The sequence below is a fragment of the Condylura cristata genome, unplaced genomic scaffold (genome assembly GCF_000260355.1).
Source record: "Condylura cristata isolate star-nosed mole 26May11 unplaced genomic scaffold, ConCri1.0 scaffold00022, whole genome shotgun sequence".
In the NCBI taxonomy this organism is placed as follows: Eukaryota; Metazoa; Chordata; class Mammalia; order Eulipotyphla; family Talpidae; genus Condylura; species Condylura cristata.
The window spans coordinates 26,494,742-26,517,427 of record NW_004567123.1 but is presented as its reverse complement, the minus strand read 5'-3'; the positions used below and the strand labels follow the sequence as shown (position 1 = coordinate 26,517,427).

Sequence of the window (22,686 nt, the reverse complement as noted above, 5' to 3'; positions counted from 1 at the left end):
TTATTGTTAACTACTTGAAAGGAAGTCAAGACAACCAACCTGTCCTCTGCACCATGCAAAACCTTAGAAGAATGAGAGCTTCTTCCATACCCACAATGCCATCAGAAACTTAGCATCCATTTAAAATAATCAAACAGATAGCCCATACTGATGATTCCAATAATGTTAAATTTTATTTTATGTTACAAACGAGAATATGAAACTTTTTTTTACAGAAGTGCTCCCTGGATCGAGGATGTATTTTTCTCACTATTTCACGAAGTATAGGATGTCAGAGCTCCTCTCCTGGTAAAGTCTAGATAAGACGAGGTCACTTAGGTGGGGACCACTCACCCCCTTCACTGTAAATGCAGTCCCCTTTTCTTACCATAAATGAGCTCATTGAAGCAGTGAGGCATTGAGGTCATGTGAATATCCTGTTCTCCAAGAACTTTTTACCCAGTGATGTCACCACCTCTTGATCATTCTTGCCTGAGCCAATTATTACATTGGTCTTCACAAAAGAGTCATTTTTCAGGCTGCCATTCGATCTGCACATATTAATTGGCATACTTCTTTATATATCTTTATTTTTCAGCCCCTCCCCATTTTTAGTGTTCCTACTGACTGGTATATATTCTGTTTGGCTAAATAATATATTAAAATTCATTACTACTTTTCTCTTCAGTGCTCACATTATCTCATTTAGAACTAGCATCCCTGCGAGTGGCTCCAGAGTCCTTGTGACATGTTCTCATTAGGCTTCCTTGACTGTCCTTGTAATGTCTCCACCCTAGACCTGAAATCAAACCAAGATTCCTAGTTGCTTTCAATGAGAAGTGATATTTTGGCTCTGAGATAGACATCTTAGGGCATTCAGCATTATGTAATTACCTTGAGTCCTTCAAGGAGGTAGAGCTGGGAATATGATTGATGTGTGTTAAATCATAGCTCACACTGGTTCAAATCCAGCATCTCAATTATTCTGCGCTTGTCATCATTCATTCCCCCACAGAGAGAAGTTGTGTTACCAGGATCTGTGTATTTTTTCACTTGCTCTTCCCCATAATACACATAAAATGTTGCAGAGTATAGAATGAATCCTCCTAATACACAGAAAGCTATGGTAGACTGAAGCTTTTCTTTTCAGTCCTTCTCCCTTTAAGCCCTCAAAATCCTGCCCAAAGTTCATTCATTTCTTTGCATGGTTATAATATCATGCTATTCAGTTAGGTTCATTTGTTTCAATTTTAAGGTTTTCCTTTTCCCTATCCTTTTACGTTTAATGTTATTGTTTTAGCATCAAAAGAGTTGCAGGTTCAAAAGGTAGAACTCTATAGCAAGATGCACTGAGAGGAATATTGCCATCATCTGTATCTTCTTCATGCAGCTTCATTCAAAACCTGAAAGACAACCCTTTGTGATCATTTTGAGTTTACTTTTTCTATAGCTTGTTTTGCAGAAAGCAAACACTACTTTTCTGTTATTTCTTATATAAAATAGAGTGTCATAGATATACTGCAACTGATACTTTCATTCATCAACACATCCTGGAAATCATTCCAAATCAGTCTGTACAGATGTTTGCCACCCATTTCCATAGCTGTTCAGGACTTCAGTGCATGGATACACCATAGCTTACTGAAGGAGAGTCCTGTGGACATTTCATTTGTTTCCATTGTTTTCTGCCATAAATAATACTGCAGCAGATTGCCTTGTGCATATGTTATTTGGTATTCATTAGGTATATTTTCATGGTGAATTCCTAAAGGTGGGGTTGCTAAGTCAAAGAGTAAACAAGTATGCGTTTGGTTAGGTAAGACAAATATTCTTCCACAGAAAGTTGTGTCATTTTACATTTCACCAGCAGTGTAGATTCATTTAATAATTACAGCAAATGTGAAAAAACAAGCAATACTATTTATTTTATAGTAAGAAAATGGAGGCTCCCATATAATTTTTAATAGTTATACATAAAATTTAACTGTTTAAGATGTACAACATGTAACATATATTAAATAACTTATCTTCAATATGGTTAATCCATATAGTTCATATATAATTCAATATAGTAATGATACTTTAATTGTAGGGAAGACTACCATCTCAGAAATGCACACCTATGTTTCTTGTGCATTTTTAATTTTTTAAAAATATTTATGTATGCATAAAGAACTGGGGTACAGGCCAGAGGTGCAGAGGCAGTGAGAGGCTTCACCAGAGACAGAATAGGGAGCAGAACAGGCAGATCGATGAAGTACACTGCTGAAGGGAACAGTGGGTGAGACAGGAGAGGTCTGCCATGCCATGTGGATCACCTCTGAAGCCAGGGATCGAACTCACACTGAGGCAGCTGCGCTAGCTTGCAGTGCTGAGCTTTAACTCATTGTGCCACCAGGGAGGGCCCATTTGTGCATTTTTAACAAGTCTAATCATGTGGTTTCTCAGGTCACAGGAAGCTAGAAGGTGACTGTCTATTGCTAAGGAAAGGTGTGTGTGTATATATACAGATATACACACACATATATACACACATATACGCACATATGTGTGTGATCTTATTACTAATATATATATAAGTAATTATATATTATATATAATATATAATACCATATTATTTATTCATATATATATATATAATTGAAATATCATACATAAAATCTAGGTAAGAAGAAAGTTAGAGGAAAAGTATAAACTTAGCAATGCAATCCAGAGTCATTTGATTTTTCTGAAGTTATTTGGTGGTTCTGAAGTTATCTTTTAATTAGGACTTGGTAAGTTCTAGATGTTCACAAAGGTGAATCTAAGATATTATAAAGGGTAAGGAGAAATGCAATTATGGTTTTCATATGCCCACTGTGGGCTAAGTATTCTGCTGTTACCCTTCATTTTTATAATCAACAAGTAATGGAGTATAAATGTTACTGTAGCTGTAGTTATATGGAAGAGAAATCTAAGACCTAAAGAGCTTATGGAGCTTGGACAGTGTTATCAAGTAACAAATGTCAGGGCCAAGAAATAGATCCCAAAACCTTACTCATGATTTTTTCCCTTGACTATATTATATAAATCCCTACACTTTTCTAAGACCTCAATAACACCCTCTATACTTTTAGTATTTTCTGAAGCACTACCATCTACAACACTGTGTGTATGTTTGTGTATACACTCTATCTATGTGTATACGTACATGTGTGTGCACATGTGTGGTTATGTATATACACATATGTTTGTTGTCTACCTGGAAAAGCTACATTTTTGTTGAAGGAACGGATGACTGAATATCTGACATCACATGCCTCTTTCCAAATGTCACAGGATCCTTTTTGCCTGTGTTGTTTAAAAAGATGAGACTGTATATAAAAATATTTTTTCTATAGTCAAAGCCAACTCATACTGTCTTGCTAGAGCTGATCATTAGTCTCTCTTTCTGCATCTGAATTCAGCAATGTCACATTCATTGGTTGAAATGGGCCACAATAGGGATATTTATGCCATGGAAATTGACAGATATGTTGGAGTTTGTTTTGCTTTGTTTTCCTTGATAGCTAGTTGTGAAACATTTACTAACTGTGCCCCTGCATAGTTCCATTTGAGAGATATATTGATGTCTTCAGATGTAAATTTAACAACAACAAAAAAATCTTCCAACAAGCCTGGAATATGTAAGTGGATTGAAATTGTCCCAATCTGTTTTATCTCTGTAAGGTCGACTTACAGTCTAAAGCAATGGTGGCCTCTACAACCATTTTCAAATTGTTTTGATTTTTCTTAAGTTACTTCTGAATCTCTTTATAATGAATAATAACCAACAAATGTGACACCTGGAGTGGGTGAACAAAAAGTATGGTCAAGACAAGTTAAACTTGGAAGGAAGCTTGTGTTACTGTTCAGGGCTTTATGCTTTAACATAAGCTGACTTGTCATTTCTTACAACTACCATCAGAAACCACCATCACTGACCCTACTTTTCAGATATGAAATTGGAGGGAAGAAAAGAGGAGGAGAGAAGAAGAGAAAACTTCTCGTGATAACACACTGTCCTCTTTTATGTTGAAATGAAAATTTCCTCTTAAATTACCACCTGACTTTAAGGCACAAGAAAACATCTGGTTTAATTACAGTGAATTTATATGAACCTACTGACAAGAAGCATGGTTAAAATTAGCAATTTTAGTGTGCTTTTTTTTTTTTAAAAGGGAATGAAATTATAAAGTAATTAACCTTTGTTGTAGAACTCTGTCAAAAGGATGGAAAGTCCCATGCTGTTAGATAGAAGAAAAAATGAAATTGTGGAAAAGGAATATGTGGATTCATTAAAGAATTATAAAGAAGAATGGAAGGGTAATGTGTCACAGAATTAGGAGATAAGACAAAAAAAGGAATCTTGCCCCAATAAATCATTTCACAGTGAGAAAGAGGAAAACAAAAAAGACCTAGTAGAATCAAAAGAATGGAAGGCAGGTTCACTGAAAAGCACTTCTTGACCTATGAAATGGGTAGTGTGGTAGAAACTGCCCTTCACCAACTGCTTCGATGTCCTTGCTTGGCTGCTAATAGGAGTGTGACAGCCTGTCAGTCTTTTAGAACCCATGTGTCCACCAGATGATGAAGAAAGGGTGATTCAGAAAATGCATTATAGACAAAGGATCTGGGCTTCATCCGGACCCTGTCCGTGACTTGTTCTGCAATTTCTGTTAAAGTATTTGCTTTCTGTACACTCTGGTGTCCCCATTTGTAAAACAGGGACGACAGTGCCTCCAGCCTCTGTCAGGTGTACTACATAATCTCTATATGCAAATTACTTAACTTGCTCCGCCAAGTGCTGTAGAAAATGGTGTGTGGCCCGTATCTGACATGACCAACAACTTTTTAATCAAGGCTGAATAAGTAGGAAAAACCAATTCAGGGATCTATGCAAGATTTCTGTAAGTCAGGCAGAGTCCACTTTAAAATAACCTGCAATGCTTCTGTGTCTCCCTTCTCTCTGACCATGAGTGAGTGGATGGGGCAGTTTCCAATAAAACAATATTTACAAAACAAGCAGCTGGCTGGATTTGGCCAAAGGCATAGTTTGCTAACTCTTGATTCACGCTCATTCCCCTAATTATTTCCTCTAGTCTCATAACTTTAAAATCCATCCATATGCTAATAATTTCCCCAATTGATGTATCCAGAGCAGACCGCTCTCTTGCCCTCCAGAGTCTACTATCCAACTGCCTACTCAGCCTGTCCATCTGGATCACTAATCTGCCCCTGGAACTAAACATGTCCAGAACTAACCTCCTGATCATCCCCCATTCTCACTCTTCCCAGATTTTTCCATCTCAGTTCATATAAAATTTGTTTGTTTGTTTGTTTTTTTAGAGTCTCAAATGCTTTCATTCCTCACTTTTATTGTATCTGAGACCCTGAGTTGTACAACTGCAGGCAGGACACTTTGTCTGGCTTCCTTGTGGCCCCCCACTTCCTTTGCGCAAGGCAGCAGCCCTGCTGATTTCCCTTCTTGCCCATCAGCACACACTCTTGGTTCCCCCCTCCAGTATACAGTAAGACCATCACCATTTTTTCTCACCTCCACCGCTTGTTTTTTTCTAGGCACTCTGGTCTCTAGCCTTTGAAGCAGTTTCCTAAGTGGAAACTGTCCACTCTTGGCCCTGTTCCCTTTTTCAATAAAGCAGCCAGAATCATCATTATAAACAAGGGAAATCACACAATCACCCCCCAGGATTGTCTCACACCATTGAAATTTAAAGTCCAAGTCTTTCAGGTGCTCACAAGGTCCCAAGTGCCTTAATCTCCACTCTGATCACCTCCTGGCCTCGTCTCCTTCTGCCTATTACATTGTTCCCCTAGAGGGTGGCAGCTGTGTCTCTGTCTCTGGACCTTTGCATGTGGACCCCTGGACCCCTCTAGCTAGGATGATCTTCCCCTCAAATAAACACTTCCTTGAGTTCCTCCAAGTCATTCCTCCAAGTCAAAAGTAGCCTTTCAAGGAGATTTTTCCTCAACCAAACTATTAATAATTGGAAGCCTCCAAAACCGCATTCCATATTTCTTTTACCTGTTACATGTTTTTCCTTAGCATTTATCATTTGACACAATGCATATTTCACTATGCATTTTATCATCTGCTTTTTCCCACTAGAATACACACTGTAAAGACAATGATTTATTTTTCTGTTTTGCTTACTGGTACTTACAAGCACTTAGAAGAGTCCCAAGTAGATAATAGGCACACGATAAAATGCTGCTGAATGAATGAATCCTGGATCCTCAGAGACAAAGTAGATGCTTAAATTATTTACCATAGAAATCAAAAGAAGATTGTAGAAAACTATTTAATATATTCAGTAAGCAGTGAAAAGATATGGCTTCTGTGATTAGTAATATAGCACTATTCAGAAAGAATAGATAAAGGTAAGAACATGAAGAAGAATAGTAATGATCCTAACTTATTCTGCAAAAAGTCAAGTTTGTGAACTCCAAGATAGAGAACACTAGAACAGTTCTCAAAAGAATGTGGTGGGACTAGGCAAAGGAGCAAGGATTCAGAGGAATGACTTCATGCCAGACACTTTGCTAAATCCTTAACTTATCTCAGTATGTTGAATCCCCACACCCTATAAAATGAGTACTATTTTACTGCATTTTAAAAGTAAAGAAACTGAGGCAAGGAGCAATTAAGCAGTTTGCCCCAGGTGACCCAATAGAAGTGGATTGAACAGGACACCTGCCCAGGCAGGCTGACTCAGTCCAAGATTTTAGTTCTTAGGTAATACTGCCTGATTGGTTTACATGATGAAAATGAGAGTTTTAATTCAAGAGGACAATTTGATTATTCTGCTTTGATCATTTCTTCCCAAATTAATGTAGAGGAAATGCCTTAAATCTGCATGAGAATGTAAAGATGTCATACAAAGCAGAAGGAATTAATATAAGACAGTGATGGGGGGAGGGGTATAACTGCAGAGTAGATATCGGAGCTGTCTTCACTGACAGACACCCTCCCTCCCCTGACTGGAGCACAGGAAGGAAGGACTGCCAAACTCAACTTCATCAATATCCTCAAAGCTCTGACCAGCCTGAAGCCAAAGGTGGCTCATGGGATTGGCCAAACTACCCCATGGGGGCTTCTTCCTGTGGAGAAACCACAGGGGCTTGGACAAATGGACAGAATCACCTGGCATCTTCATAGCCAATACTACTTGCTTTCTTTTATGGCTGAATTACAGGCTTCTGAGGCCCTCTCCATCCCAGTGGTTGCTGATTTTCTTCCACAAAGGCCATGATCATTATGAAATTAGGAAAGTGGTTACATTTAGGGGGTAAGAAGTTGGCTATTAATAGACTAATGAGATGCATATTTATTTTGCACACTAGTATAGTCATTACTTCACAATAAAAAGTATAAAATGAGCATACTAAATAGCCTTTTATACAAATAAATTTGACATTTATGGGATATAGACAAATTCTTTGCAAAATATAAAGACATTTGACACAAGGAGAAAATTTCTACAAAAAACACGAGAAGTAGAATCAGTAGCTTAAACATTCCAACAAAGCAGTAGAGCCAGATGGTCCCGCAAATGAAATCAGACAAATTCTCAAGGCCCTGGTAACTTCAGACGTACAGATACACTTTCAATGAGGAGGAAAAGGAATACTCTTGTTTTATAATGCCAATGTAACCTTGGTCTCAAAAGCAGACAAGCTTATTATAAAAAAATAAATAAAAGAAAATTAGATGCAAATACCCCAAATAAAATATTATCAAATAATTCAGCACTGCACACAATTAAGAAAAACATTAGCTTATTTTAGGAAATTAATAGTGGTTCAATATAGTGGTTCAAATCCATTAATGTAATTCACTGCATGAACAAACTAAGAGAGGCACAAAACTGCATACCACAATAGATACAGAAAAAGCATCAATAAAAGCTCAGAATGATTTAAAAAGAAAATATCCTTAAATACTAGGAATAAAAGGGACGGTCTTACCCTGATAAAAGGTTACTATAGGAAACCTATTAATAAATATTTGAGAGTGAAATAATAGCATAATCTTTTAAATTGGAAAAATCACTTTATCATTATCAAGCAATAGTGCTTTTCATTATCTTCAGTAAATACTATAGGTGGGTTTGTTAAAGATAAGCAAATTAAATAACTAAAAATTGGGAAAGAACAAAACTACTATTAACTGTAGATGCTATGATTATTTATATGGGTGATCTGAGAAAAATGTGCACACAAATTATTAGAATTAATAAGTGATATGGCATGTTTGACAGTGAATCAACATTTAAAGACAATTGCATCTCTACTTAATAAGTATGTGACATTTTTAAATATATTATTTACAATATCAATAAAAATGTATCATATTTAGAAATAAAATTAAAGGTTTCAGTGTACAGTACAGAAATATATAAAGCACAAAAAGCACTAAAGATCTAAATAAGAGGCTATGCAGTGTTTATGGATGAGAAAACCCACTACTGTGAAGCATAATTTACAAAGACATAAATTATCTCCCAATTTATCTGTAGCAGACATAAATTATCTCCCAATTTATCTGTAACTTATGTAGTTTCAAATAAAAATCAGATAGTTTTGAAATTTATGTGGTATTTTTAATACCTGTATGTATGGAGAAAACATAAGAATAGCTAAGACAGATACCAAGATACCAAAAATGACAAATCTTTATTAATTTAGAAAATGCTGTGTGGATATAAGGTAGCCTAAGAGAACAATTGAAAAAAAAAAACTAGAAAGAACCTAGAAATAGAGCTGTACATGTACAGAAATATGATGTAAGGATAAGACAACATGACAGACTAGTTGAGAAAATCACTGATTGCATTAAGTGGTACTTGAATAACGAGGAAGCATTGACATTGAATCACCTTCGCATAAAAACACAACTACAAATGAATGGGAGACAATTTATAAAAGATTTAACTTTAAATCTATTTGAAGAAAAATTTTAAAAACTTATTGTAAACTCAAGTTTACAGAGTAGGAAACAGTATTTCTTAAATAAGCCTTATTTGGAGGGGGGTATTTTTCTGAGGGGTAGGAGTGACTGAAATAAGGACTCAAATGAAGTAGTTTATTGGGAAGGTTGTCAGGACACACTGATGAAAGTCACAGGCGTAGGGTCAGGGAAGGGAAAGGAGACAACACAAGGCATGTTATCAGGAAAGTGACCTTGTGAGTAACAGGGTTATAGAACATGATAGTCTTAAGTGTGAGCCAGGAAGCTGCACTGAGTCATGAACTTATCCTAGTCCATAACAAGTAAGCACAGAAATAGAGAGTAAATTTCTAAAAGGAGTTTGCATTTTACTGTTTTTTATTTCCACTTTCTAATTTTGCTCTCCTATTCAATTTTTAAGTTTTCGATTAGAAATACAACTGCACAATATACTAGAAATACTATTAATGCTGCAACTATTGATTAATAATAGTAATAGTAAACTCCAGGGTTTCAGTATTTGAGATAGCTCAAGAAATATTTATAGAACATATCCTAGAGTTAACCCAATCAGTAAGTTAGGAAAACAAACCATTCTCCTATCATCTTCCTTTCTTTTGTTGCATGCAGAATGTTTCAGGGATGTTATCACTCTGGCACTCCCTGCTTGCCTTGCGTGGCCATCAACTTTGCTTCTACTGTCTAGAGTAGACTAGCAAGTGTTGTAGCATTAACATTAATAAGTAGTAGGATGTTGGAGCATCAGTAGCTAATCTTTTTATATTCTATGGTTTAGTGTATTTTATATAGCATAGAGCAATCCAATGTCAATTTGAGTTTCCAAAGAAAAAGAAAACAAAAAAAAACTTGTTCAGGTGTCACTGGCAAATTAAACTGGGTGTATGTCAACTGGACCAGGCAATGACTTGAGTTGCCCACCCTGTGAAGTGATGATCACAGTCAAGTTACTGAATCTCTTCCTGCCATGCGAAGAAAGAAAAAACTGAATTCAATTAAGAACTGATCTTTATACACAGTTAACATGAAGAGAAAGTGAAGACAAACTGAGATTTGTATAGTATATAGAGCCATAAAAGGATCAGTAAGAAGATATACAAAGAACCCCTCAGGGTCCTCCCTGGTGGCACAGCGGGTTAAAGCACCGCATTAAGAAGCTCTCTGAAACCACTGCAGCACAAGTTCGATCCCCTGCCAGAGAGCTGACCCACATTGCTCAGCAGACCTCTCCTGACCCACCTGCTGCTCCCCTCAGCAGTGTACTTCCTCAACCTGCCTGTTCTGCTCCCCACTCTGTCTCTGGTGAGTCTTCTCACCCACTATATACCTCTGCCCTGCACTCCAGTTCTGTAAGCAAAAATAAATAAATGTTTTTTTAAAAAAAAGAATAGACCATTTCACTCATAGCTGGAATTTAAAGGATTGGGGGGGGGAGCAAGAACCCCTGCAAATCTGTAACCAAAGTACAGCAATGTTCAACAAACATTAAAGATGCCCAATCTCTTTAGTAACTAGTTAAAGGCAAATAAAACATTAATGAAGAAAGTATCACTTCATACTTAGCAGATGGTCTGGAATTAACAAAACTTAAAAATACCAAATGTCTGCCAGGATAGGAGAAGTACGAACTTTCAGAACATTGCTAGAGGGAATATAAATTGCTACTGCCAGTTTGCAAATAATTTGGCATTACTCAATAAAAGTGAAGAGAGATGCACCCTTAGTCTATCTACCTATTGCTAGGTATACCTTCATGAAATCTTACATATTTTCAGCCATATGTAGAAAGATATTCACAGGAATAATGTTCTAAGACAGCCCTATCAGGAAACAAATCTAATGCCCACCTATAGTAAACTGTGATAATGAAATAAATGACACTACATTTATAGAGTGGAGGTGAATAAAATACTAAAACTAAAACTAACAGTATGTTGTCTTGCCCTAGATGTATATATTTATAATTCCAAATAAAAATAATGATTAACATAAAATTCAAGTAGTAGATTTTATTTTTTTGATGAAGGAGAGGAGTCAGCATAGAATTCTTCAGTGATAGTAGTGATGTTTAATTTCTTAGCTATGTGTTAATTTTGTCATTATTCACTAAGCTATGCATTTAAATACATGTAATTTTGTCTCATGTTTCATTAACAAAACCTTTTGATATCATGCAAAGATAAATGAAACAAAGTAATAGTTCTAGTAATGTAATTTGTAAGAAGTTAACATGTGGATTTTTAAACTGAGGAACATAAAAAATAGAAGATTTATACAAATTTGTAAAAAATTGTCAGATTTATAAAAATGTGTCATTTGAAAAAAGAAGGACATAACTGAAACCAAAGTTTTGATGGAACATTTTTGAAGTTCTGTGAAATTATTCAGAAGTTGTTCTGGAAGAATACATGGATAGAGCCTTGAAAACTTTGTAAAATAAGAATAATAAAAGAGAAGGACTTGTTCTATCAAATATTAAATTATGTTCTATCAACACAAGAGAGCTATGAACAAAAGTAGAAGTCATGACTCAATGAAATACAAGAGAAAGCCACACAACATATGCCAGAATAGAAAATAGTAGAAAATGGCATTTTAAATCACCAGGAACATTTTTGATTGGTCAACTAGTTGTCCTAAGAAAGCTATAAAGAACTATTGTTAGATTCCTACTTTATATAGGATATAAAACAAATTCCAGGTGGATTAAAGTTTGAGGTGGAGAAAGAGATGGGAATGCATCATAAATAGAAAAAAAAAAAAAATGCAGGGCCCTCCCCAGTGGCGCAGCAGGTTAAAGCACAGCACTAAGAAGCCAAAGCCACTTGAGCATGAGTTCGATCCCAGCCCCGGAGGTGACCACATGGCACGGCAGACCTCTCCTGACCCGCCCACTGCTCCCCTCAACAGTGTACTTCGTCAATCTGCCTGTTCTGCTCCCCACTCTGTCTCTGGTGAATCCTCTCACCACCCTTGCCTCTCTGGCCTGTACCCCAGTTCTGTATGCATAAATAAATAACTCTTTAAAAAATAGGAAAAAAATGCAGATCTGAGATTCAACAGATCTGAGTGACAGAGAGAACTGTCTCTGAACAAGAACTCAAGGAGGAGGCCAGGTGGCTTAGTGTTGCTAACTTGATAGTCAAGGTCATCCTTGGCATTATCGGGGTCTCTATTCTTTTCATGGTTCACTTCTCAATCAATATGCCCTCTTCACTTTCCCCAAGTTCCTGGCTAAACTCCTCTACCAAATTTTGGTAGATGTTCATCTTCATTTCTCCAGAGAATGGAGCCACTAGGATACCTTAAATCACCCCACCCTTTGGAGAAAGCATTTGCACATTTTCTTTCTCTTCTTATATCCTCACCTACCCCTGCTCCTGCCTTCCCGGGCCCTAACAATGTCAATTCTTTCTTCTCACTTTCCAACCCTTACCTCTTAACCTCAATTTTGGATTTTCTCCAAAATCATTTGATTTTGCCCTCGTCTTTGAGAGGGGCGTTACCTTAGCTCCATAGTGCATCCCTGTACTTCTGCAACCCTCCACCATGTTCACAACTAGATAATCTGTCTCAGCATCAGCTCTTCTCCTGAGGTGACAGGAGGGCTGTGACTCAGTGTACCCCTTAAATTACTCTTGCCAAGGCTATACGTAACCTTGCTGATACTACATTCAGTAGGAAAATACAAGGTTACATCTATAGCATTTAACCCTTTTGGAAGATCACCTTTCATCACCTCTAACACTTCACCTCCCTAGTTTTCCATTATCTTTCTGAACTCTAATGACTTCCCAAATTCTCAGTTTCTTTATTTTCCTCCTAGTTGTTAAGATTATCTTAACTCTTGGCTGGGTCCCTGGCCTGCTGTTCTGTTCCTCTACAGTCTTTCTACAAGATCTGTTCCCTGACCCCGATGTCAAATAGTCAACCACTACCCACAGTGCCTTGCAGACATTCTACACACACCTTAAATGAAGAATGAGAATAAAGTGAGCTTGTCAGTTTCCTTTCCAGAACAAATTATCCTCTCGGGCTCTCTCTAGGAACATCATGCTCATCCATCCCGGTTTTGTATGACAGAAGGACTGGAGCCTTCCTTGATGCATCTCTTCCCTCCTTTACCTTTATCAGCCAATATCGAGTCACTCTAGTTTTATGCCCCCAAGTCTCCTCACAGCCTGCATCTCCGGTGCCCATCATTATGCTGCCCAAGCCCCTACTTTTCCTCAACCACACTCCACTACATTCCGGCACCCTTCCTCTCTGCTTCTGCCCTACTAACTTTCACTTATCCATCAGCCATCACTTTTTTTCTACTTGTTATCCTCACTTAACACATTAGAATTTTCTCTGCTTGCTACAGTTCTTCTAGTACCTTTGCCTTTACCACCAAGTCTTATAACAACTTTAAAAAATTCACTGTGAGTCTAATTACTTACTTAAGGTGTCTCCATTTCCAGAATACAAGCTTTATCAAGGATTTGAATATATTTTTCTTTGGCACTGCATCCCTAGTGTCCATCAAAGTCCCTTCATCGCATTAAGTATTCAATAAATATTTGTGGAAGTGATAAATGGATAAGGAAATGCAATAAGAGTTCTAACTACCGAGAAGATTCTACATACCTAAAAATTCAAAGGCAAATGTGATAATGACAAAAATATTTATAACCTGCGCATAAAAGCTTATGACCTTAAAAACCAATTATAATTACAAGGCCAGAAGATGAATATGAACAAAAATGAAGAGCCATGCAGGAAAATGAGCACAAGATATAGAGAGCATGTTCATAAAAGAATCAATGCAAATGGCCAATTAAACTGGAAAAAAAATAATCCTGCACTCTCCACTGTTCTAAAAATGACACATAGACATGCATATGCATACACTTAATTTTTTTAAATAGTGAGGTTTGACAAGGATTGGGAATAGGCATATTCTTCTGGGGACTCCAGAAGGGTACAAATTTTCTGGAAAGCAATCTATTTTGTTTCTGAAACCTTAAAAGCAAAAGTTTATCTACTTTAGCTCAATTAATTTCCAAAAATTTCTGTTAGGGACATCAATAGAATTGTATGCAAATACTTATTTATAGGAATGCTCATTATAATGTTACTTACAACCCTAAAGAATCCAAGCCCACTTTAATGGCTAATAATAAAGGATCGGTAACTAGAGTGGGGCGTATCTTGCCCCAAGCGGTCGTTAAAATGCATGACCTCAAAGTACATTTGAGGCTTTTTGTTTTTCCAAATCTGTGATTTATTTTTAGTGATAAAAGAAGGCTGTAATACAACATACACAGTAGGAGTTTAATTTTTAAAAATAGAATATGTATATGCGTAGGCATAAAAGTAGTTGCAAAATATCTCTGGGTACTGGGATTAGGAGTGATTTTGTTCTTTTTTTAACCTTTTTGTATATCTGTAATATTCAACAAATTCCATGTATAATGTCCATAATGAGAAAAACTAAATATATTTTAATTTAACAATAGAGAACTGATTGCGACATATGGCCAAGGCTATATCTAGAGAGAGGCATACATGATGATTAAGAGTATATGCTTTGAAGCTCACAGACAGGTGTTCAGTTCCCTCTTTACAACTTAAGAGTCGTATGACCTTGAGCAAGTTATTTAATTCTCTCAGTCTCAGTCCCTTTTTCAGTACAAAGGAGATGATACATACTGGGTAGAGTTATTTTATGGTTTAAGTGAAATAATGTGTGAAACATTTTAATCAAAGAGTAAGCACTTAGTAAGAGTACTTGCTTTTATAATACCAAAATATAAATAGACCAGGTAATGATTTACATGAATTCATGATTCCCTAAAGGGTTCTAGCTGAAAGTTTGGGGACTTGTTTATTTTATGGTCCAGCATCTTCTAGGCGATTACAATGGAGGATGCTGACAGAAAGAGGGACCTTGGTACAGAAGCAACCCAGGGAAGCCTGTGCTCTTCAGGGCAGAGAACTGGCACAGGTCGTTCTGGCCTAGCCTGTGAGGTCCCAGGCAATGGGGACTCAGCAGTGAGACAAAAACTGTTGGAAGGCAGCAAGTTTCATTTAACAGAAGTGAGATCTCGAGGCACATTGTTCCTACTGGATTCACGAGTTAGTCAAGAAACTGAGGAGACGCTTCTTTTACTTAAAGAAAACTTGGAAAGGGTAGGAAGAGGGTACTGAAACTCACTTTACACTCCTTAAATGCCAACCCGAAGGCAAGAGACTTGTCTTAGAATCCCACCTGCTGGTAGAACTAGGAGCCTGCTGATGTCCTCCTTGCCCTGATCAGATTTACTGCAAGAACAAACTTGCTCAGTCTGCAGAGAAATAGCCTTCAGCTTTCTGGAGGGATCAGCAAACTGACTTGGGGGGTCAAATCCAGCCTGCCAGGTGCCTTCATTTTAGAAATAAATTTTTATTGCAACATAGCCATGCCTGTTCATTTATGGTTTGTCCACGATGCTTCTGTATTTCCAGGGCAAAGATGAGTAGTGACAACAGAAACTACGTACCCTCCTAAAATCATTACTTTGTGACTCTTCACAGAAAACTTCACCTAGTCCTATCCTGGGTCAGTGGGGCTGAGAAATGTGTTGCCAGGCAATGTCACATGCCTCATTTTTTCCTTCTACAGTTCCAGGAGCTGTTCCTCTAGAATCCATCCAGGGGGGGCCTTTTGAGGAGAAGATCTACATCCAGTGGAAACCCCCCAATGAGACCAATGGAGTCATCACACTCTATGAGGTAAGACGAATCTTTTTGACTGTATCTCATGGATTAACTTTTTTCAATTTATGTCACACTGAAGATGGAGAATATATTCTCTAGGATATAAAGGTAAGTGAGACCTACCTTAGCCAAAGGAGCGACAATATGGAGTACAGGACACACAGAGGCATCGTTACCCTAGCTCAAAACACAAAAAGTTTTGGACAGATGTGCATTGTGACGCTAGTGTGAGTCAGGACTCAGAGATTCCCTAGGCATCGCCGGGAAGACCCAGCCTGGCAAACAGTAGCTGTAGTTCCTCTGGATGAACCACCCATGATGCGCTGCCAGCCCAGTCAGTCAGCTCCTGGGCTTCTGAAACAGCCCTACCGCCATCCTCGGCCCTGAGGGCACATGCTTCTTGAGCTTTCACTCACTCTTGGCACCCAAGAGATATGTCGGAAGCCCTCACCTCCAGATTAACAGAGCCTTTCCATAGCAGAGAGGAAGCAGAGGCAATGGGGGCAGGCAGGTGCCCCACAGTCATCGTGACAAGGCTCCCTTAAGCCTCGGAAATCAGAGCAGGTTGTGTCAAAGTCCACAGCACAGCAAAGCAACATGGAACGCAGTTCCATGAAGGCTGATGCAGCTGAATTCAGGGATTGTTGGCACAAGGACAAAATGGACTCTGCTTCCACCTCTTATATTCTGAGCCACCAGGAGCTCTGGATAAGGGGCGCAACAGAAAAATGCAGGCATGAGAGGGAAGATCATGGAGGCTGTCCATGCAAAGAGGCAGCCCCTTGTCCTAGTGTCCCTGCGAGTCTCAAGTGTTCTTTGGAATCCCCTTCTTCTCCCGAGCCTTGGTTTTTTCACCTCTAACATTGGAGGCAGTGATCACTGCTTCAGCATTGAGGGAAAGGTCAGCACCCCCAGGCTGAATCGCCCTGAGGGCCCATGAGGGGTGGGAGCCCCAGAAATATGCCCCTGTGGCAGGTGGGCTTGGAGATAAATCACGGCACCATTAGGAAATGAAGGATGTGGGGAGAAGATTCAGGATTATTCTGAAGACACAGACGCTCCTCCGATAGGAGAAAACACCCAGCAGGTGTAAATAACCCGGAAAGTACCTTCGGAAGTAGCCTTGCCTCAGGTAGTCCAGTGTTCCGCGGAAGAGCTTTATCACATGTCCATTTTAGAGTCGCAGGGAGCTTGGTGCAGCTCCTGGAATCAGCACGGGAAAGGAGGGAGCAAACACCCCAATCACCATTTAAGAGCCACCCTGGGCCACAAGGGCGGAGAAGCATCTGTCCTGGAGATGCTGCTGGAGGGAAGTGCACAGTATGCCTTACCCGGGAAGCTTTCAAGACATCGTCAAGGAAGAGATGAGCCAGAAACTCAACTCCAAGAAACCCAGCCATTTCAAAGCCGCATGCTGTTCTTTGGATAGCAGAGGCCACAAGTGCACACATGCACACACCCAAAACAGATCTCTGCTGTGTCCCAGCCTGCTCTTTGTAAACCACAGGGAAAGGACCCACAACAAAGGAAGCTAAGTTGCTTGTTCCTGATATGCAAAAGGCGGTCTATGCCAGATGTTCAAGACTTTGGAATTCACAAGCCAGTAGCATTTCAAAAGGTTTGGGGGACCGACATAGAGTGTTTTACCCTCACTTATTAACATTTCATAGAAGACATCACTTCAAAAATACAGAAAGGATATAATGTCAAAATAAAAGGCAGTCCTTCGGACTGAATAAATTCAGCTTTATGAATAACTCATGGCAACTTTATGAATAACTCCTTATGTTTCTTCTCACTATGTGTGTCTGGATGACAATGTGTTATTCACAGGCCCTGATCTTGACCCTCTCTGCAGCTGGACGCTACTGACCAGGGCCAGGTTGCAGGCAGGGTCATGGCCTTGTGAGGACTCCTTCCTGGAAGAAGTATACTTCTTGCTCTGCTACATGGTGTCCAATGCTGGGCTCAGAAACCCTAGAGGATAAGAAGAAAGAAGTCGATGGAGAGAGAACACAGGGCAAATCTGTTTGCGCAGTATCCTCCTGAAGCGGGGGCCTCATTCTGTGGCACCTTGTTGGGGCTCTGGGTACAGGCTGTGACAGTGTGCTCTTTTTCTTACTTTTTGTGAAGCCAGTTGTGGTGAATTTTTAAAGACTAGATGCCAGTGTCGTTGGCATTCCCTTGGTGGACTCTTGTGAAAACAGAGTTTTCAGAGTTGTCTATGGCGAGACAACTTCAGGTGGACTGTGACTGCACAGAGGTGGCACTCAAATGTCCCAGCTATCTGTCTGGTGGCATCTGAGGCCTCCTTATGAAACTAAACCAAAATTCTTAGCTGATGCTGGGAAGGGACCAAGGGGGCAATGGGCTTAGGCCCTTGTGCTTTGAGCATAACCATGGTGGTGCCCATGTGTGTCACAACCTAGCAAGGCTGTCAAAGGCAAGAATATTGGCTTTTAAGGTCAGCTAGCTTAGCATCACAGCTCTGCTGCTTATTTGCTTGGGTACCTCAAGTACCTCTCATTTATATTTATTCATGAACAAAAATATATATTTAGTACAATGTTTGGCATTCATAAATAGAATTAATAAGTGTTGGATCTCATCATGACATAAAAATGAGGGCATTGAGACTCAGAGTGGTGAAGTGAAAAGATGAAGGTCAGACCATTTGCCATCACAGCCAAATTCCTATGCCCGTGTTCAAGTACGGGTGTCTTGCCTCCCGGTCAGGGTGGTCCAGGGATTAGCAGCACTGGTGTTACCTGGGAGCTGGTGAGAATACACATCCCAGGCCCCATCAGACCTCTACACCAGAGATTACAGCTTAATAAGAGCCCTGGGTGACTCACATGGACTGTAAATTTGAGAAACACCACTTTGGCCACACTGTGTTTTAGAAAATTTCAGCACTTGATAAGAGAACATGTCCTTACGAGTGGAGGTTCCCTCTGTGGACTGTAAGCAGGAGACTATGCTTATAAGACTTTTATAACAGAGTGGTATGTGTTTATAAGGCAATTTCCAAATTTAATTAGATGAAACCAATTTGATTTTTTTTAATTAGTTTCTGGTTGTAATTTTTAGAGAAAAATCTGTAATTTACAAATAACTTCTTCTAGCCTCAAAAAATATATTTTTGACAAAGAAAAGTAGGTTAACACAAACAAGAGAAATCCACAGTTGTCAGTACCATTCTCTGTACAACTTTAAACTCACTGAAACTAAACGAAACAGAAAGGGGGCAGGGTTATCGCTATATATGCTTTGTAATTGTTAAACGCAGCTGGTCTGAGTGGTGTGTTGGATCAAATTATCTCGTTACCCCTGAGCCAAAGTCACAACTTTGGCTGTTATCTTTGGACAATTCTGCCTCCGCCCTCCTCCACCCACCCAAAAAAAAAAATCTGAGAAGCTTCATGACTTTATGTTCTGTTCTGTCTCTGGTCCCCAATTTTGCAATGTGAAAGTGTTGGAATGTTCCAGGCTTCAACTGGGTAAGAATTAAGAGACTGAATCCATGTCAACCTATAAAATCACAAGCTACACCTCATTTCAGAGTTGCTCTGCTGCTAGACCCTTGCCTGTGACCAGGTTTCAAATATATAAATAATAACATGTGATGAATTCATGTGATAACACATGATGAAAAAGGCCCTGGGGTGGGGTTGACTTTTGCACATTTGGCAAATAGGAGAGCGGCAGGGTGTCTGAAGCTTCAAGAGCGTGGAGGACAGTGAGAAGACCATGGTGAAGGTGAGTGCAGAGTGATATTTTGCAGAGCTCCTAGAGTTTGCACTTATCCTGAGAAGAGCAGGAAGCCCTAGAAAGATTTTTAGCGGAAAAATAACAGAATCGATCGATAGTCTTAAAAAATCACCTGGCTGTTATATGACAATGGGTTGTGAGTACATGTTCCTTTTTGGTGTCATCTGAAGAATGCACTGGGAGGCAAGCACATTCCCACTGTCTGTGATGTTGCAATTAGGGCTCCTCTCTTTACAGAGAGACCTTGTATTCAGGTGGATGATGTGACAACTTTGTCACACCTGTCTGCTTCCCCAACTTTGACCTCTTCCTTTGAGTCAGTTCTTACCTGGATGAGCTCACTGGAATGGCTGTGAACTGTTAGACCCCCTCCCTAAGGGATGGGAGTCCAGCCCTGACCCTGAGACCCCCCTAATTCTCCGACAACTGTGACCTCTCTCCCTGCCTCACTGGAAGCCAGTCTTACCTGCCCTGGTCAGAAGTGTGAGGACGTATTAGATCCTGGCCTCAGACTCTAGGGCGCATGTGCGTGGGGGTGACGCAACAAGCCTGTCAGTGGGCACTTTTCTAAACAGAGTAACAGACAGTACAGAGAGAGGTGATGGCACAGTCTGTGTCCACAACCCACAGGTCAGTCCCACCTGGGAGCACGTCAGGCCCTGACTCCCCAGCCCCAGCCATTGGAATCGGGCTGTGTTTAACAAGATCTCCAGGGGACTCGTGTGCCCATGAGCTGTGAGATATTCTGGGCTCAGAGACTTTCTCACTTGTCTCCGTCAGGTTCTGCCTGATGACATCTCCATCATCATCCTTGGATCAGTTTCTCTGCCACTGGGTGAAATGGGGCTCTCCCTGCTGCTGCATCTCTGCCCACCAAGGATAGGGAAAACTTGCCGTGAAGTGGACTCTGAGTCCCCCACTCAGGGCCTGTATGTGAAGCAGGTTGTTGAAGCAGGTTCTCCTGTTCTGACACAGCTCCCGGGAGCTGCCCAGCTTACCAACATCAGACATGGAAACTGCAAACGGGCACTCACGCCCCCATGAGGTCACAGGGGAGACAGCCCCGCAAACAATGATTTTAAAACTCCTCGATAACGTCAGTGAGAGACAAGCTGTGCAGAGTTCATGAAAAGCAGGAATCAATATGTGTTTCAATTCAATTAATTGTTCTCGTCTCTGTCCAAAAATAATAATAATTAAAAAAAAAATCACGCCAAGTGAGTTGGGCCAGAAGATGTTACACTAGCAACTGGGTTAACGAAGTGTGAAAATATTTAAAATTCAGACTTGTGAGGCTCTCAGTAAGCCTTTCTGTTTAGCAGTCAAAATCACCAAGTTTCTAATTACAGCGTATAAATCTGAGATGCTTAAAGAGAATGAGAGGACCCTAATGAGGCAGGAATGGGTGTCTTGATTATGCTAGAGTTGATTGACATTTATCTTGCAAGTTATTCTAGGCGCCTGGCGTTCAGAGTTAAATAAAACAGACTTCATCTCAATAAAAAACAAAGTGGCCCTCCCGGGTAGGCGTGCCTTTAAAAGGTACAATGGGTCAGGGGGTTGCCAGTGTTTCTCAGGCATACGATGGTTGAATTGGATCTGTGTAAAAGAGCAGGGACCTTGGGAATCATCATTCCACCAGAGCTTATTGCAGTTAGGCCGGGCGCATGCGCTGGGCCAGCGGAGCTCGGCCGGGCCTCGAGCAGGGCATTGATCGAGAAAGCTCCCCGGTGGGGCCCAGAGCTCAGGCATGTTTTCAGAGACATGCTCAGTCTGCATATCCAGCCACATGCCTCTGTCCTTTGCCTTGGCACAATGGCTGTCAGGGCCCACTGACCCTGGGCAGGCTCGTGGGTGTCTGCCGGGCAGCAGTGGAGAGGGTGGAATGTAGTCCTGATGGGCAAGAGGTGGTAGAGCGACCTCCTGAGATTCCCATGAGAATTTGCACAGTTCAAGTCAGATCTCTGTTCATGAGGATCACAGTTGGTATGGTTCAGACCGTTTTGGGGTGTAACTTGAGCCAGTCTGGTACCACTAGGGCAAAGTTCTTGTTTCTTTTGAATCATTTAAATCAGAAAGGCAGGGATCGTTCAGTCCCCATCCCAGCTGGCACACATCCCACGTGCTATAAAGTTTGATCACTGCTCTTGCAAGAAGAGACACAGAGCAGACCAGAAGGCCCCATCTCACCCCCTTATCTGGGAACCTGTCTTGCGCCTGGACCATCTCAGAGCTGTCCACCCACCACCCACCCTCATTTCTGTTCTGCTTGTCCACACTGCCACCAGGAAATCCAGTCAAGTTATATCCCTGCTTTGTTTCAACTAGGGCTGCGAGTACTCTGGCAGCTGCCTGCCTTCTCTGACTTCACCTCCTGCCTACTCCCCACTGCTTCCTGTGAGCCTCCCCTCGAGCTTGCCAGGCTTTCTCAAGCTCATTCAGTTCTTTCCAGCTCACATGGCTTTGTGAATGTCCTTCTGTCTGCCTATCACACTTAACACTTTCCACTTTACATGGCTGACTTCTTTCTATTCTTAACCACCAAGAAGCATTTTTCCCTTGAAGGCTCATGTTATCCAGCAACTTGCTTATTTCTTTCATACCATTTTCCCAGTCTGATTCATTTTTGTATGTGCTTTGGTATCATCTATCCATTATTAGGCCTTTAGCCCCATTGGGGATCTGGGTCGTATTATGGTTAGGATGGGCATCAACTTGGCAGGACCACGGTGTCCAAGCATTAGTCTGGAGGTTTCTGTGATGGTGTTAATAGGTGCCATTCACATTTCTTTGGGTGAAAGTGCTGTGCTATCCATAGCATGGGTATTTGATTTATTTATGCATACAGAACTAGGGTATAGGCCAGAGGTGCAGGGGCATCAAGAGGATTCACCAGAGACAGAGTGGGGAGCAGAACAGGCAGATCGACAAAGTACACTGCAGAGAGGAGCAGCAGGTGAGTCAGGAGAGGTCTGCTGTGTCATGTGGATCACCTCTGGGACAGGAGTCAAACTTGCACTGAAGAGGCCATGGCTTGGCTTAGCTTCACAGTGCAAGGTTCCAACCCACTGTGCCACCAGGGATCATCCCATTTGGAGATCTTACTAGAACAAAAGACTGAGCTCCCTGAGCAAGAAGGAATTCAGCCTGAATTGCATTTCAGATTTGAAAGGCAACCTATATATACA

General features: G+C 40.3%; 1 protein-coding gene across 1 annotated transcript in view; it reads left to right on the top strand.

Moving 5' to 3' along the window:
* Nucleotides 1-22,686, top strand: part of PTPRT (protein tyrosine phosphatase, receptor type, T) — a 617,594-nt gene that overhangs the window by 329,192 nt on the left and 265,716 nt on the right. The window contains exon 8 of the mRNA XM_004687014.2: nucleotides 15,633-15,742. Within this exon, the coding sequence (XP_004687071.1) occupies nucleotides 15,633-15,742 (110 nt within the window). The remainder of the gene's footprint in view (nucleotides 1-15,632; nucleotides 15,743-22,686) is intronic.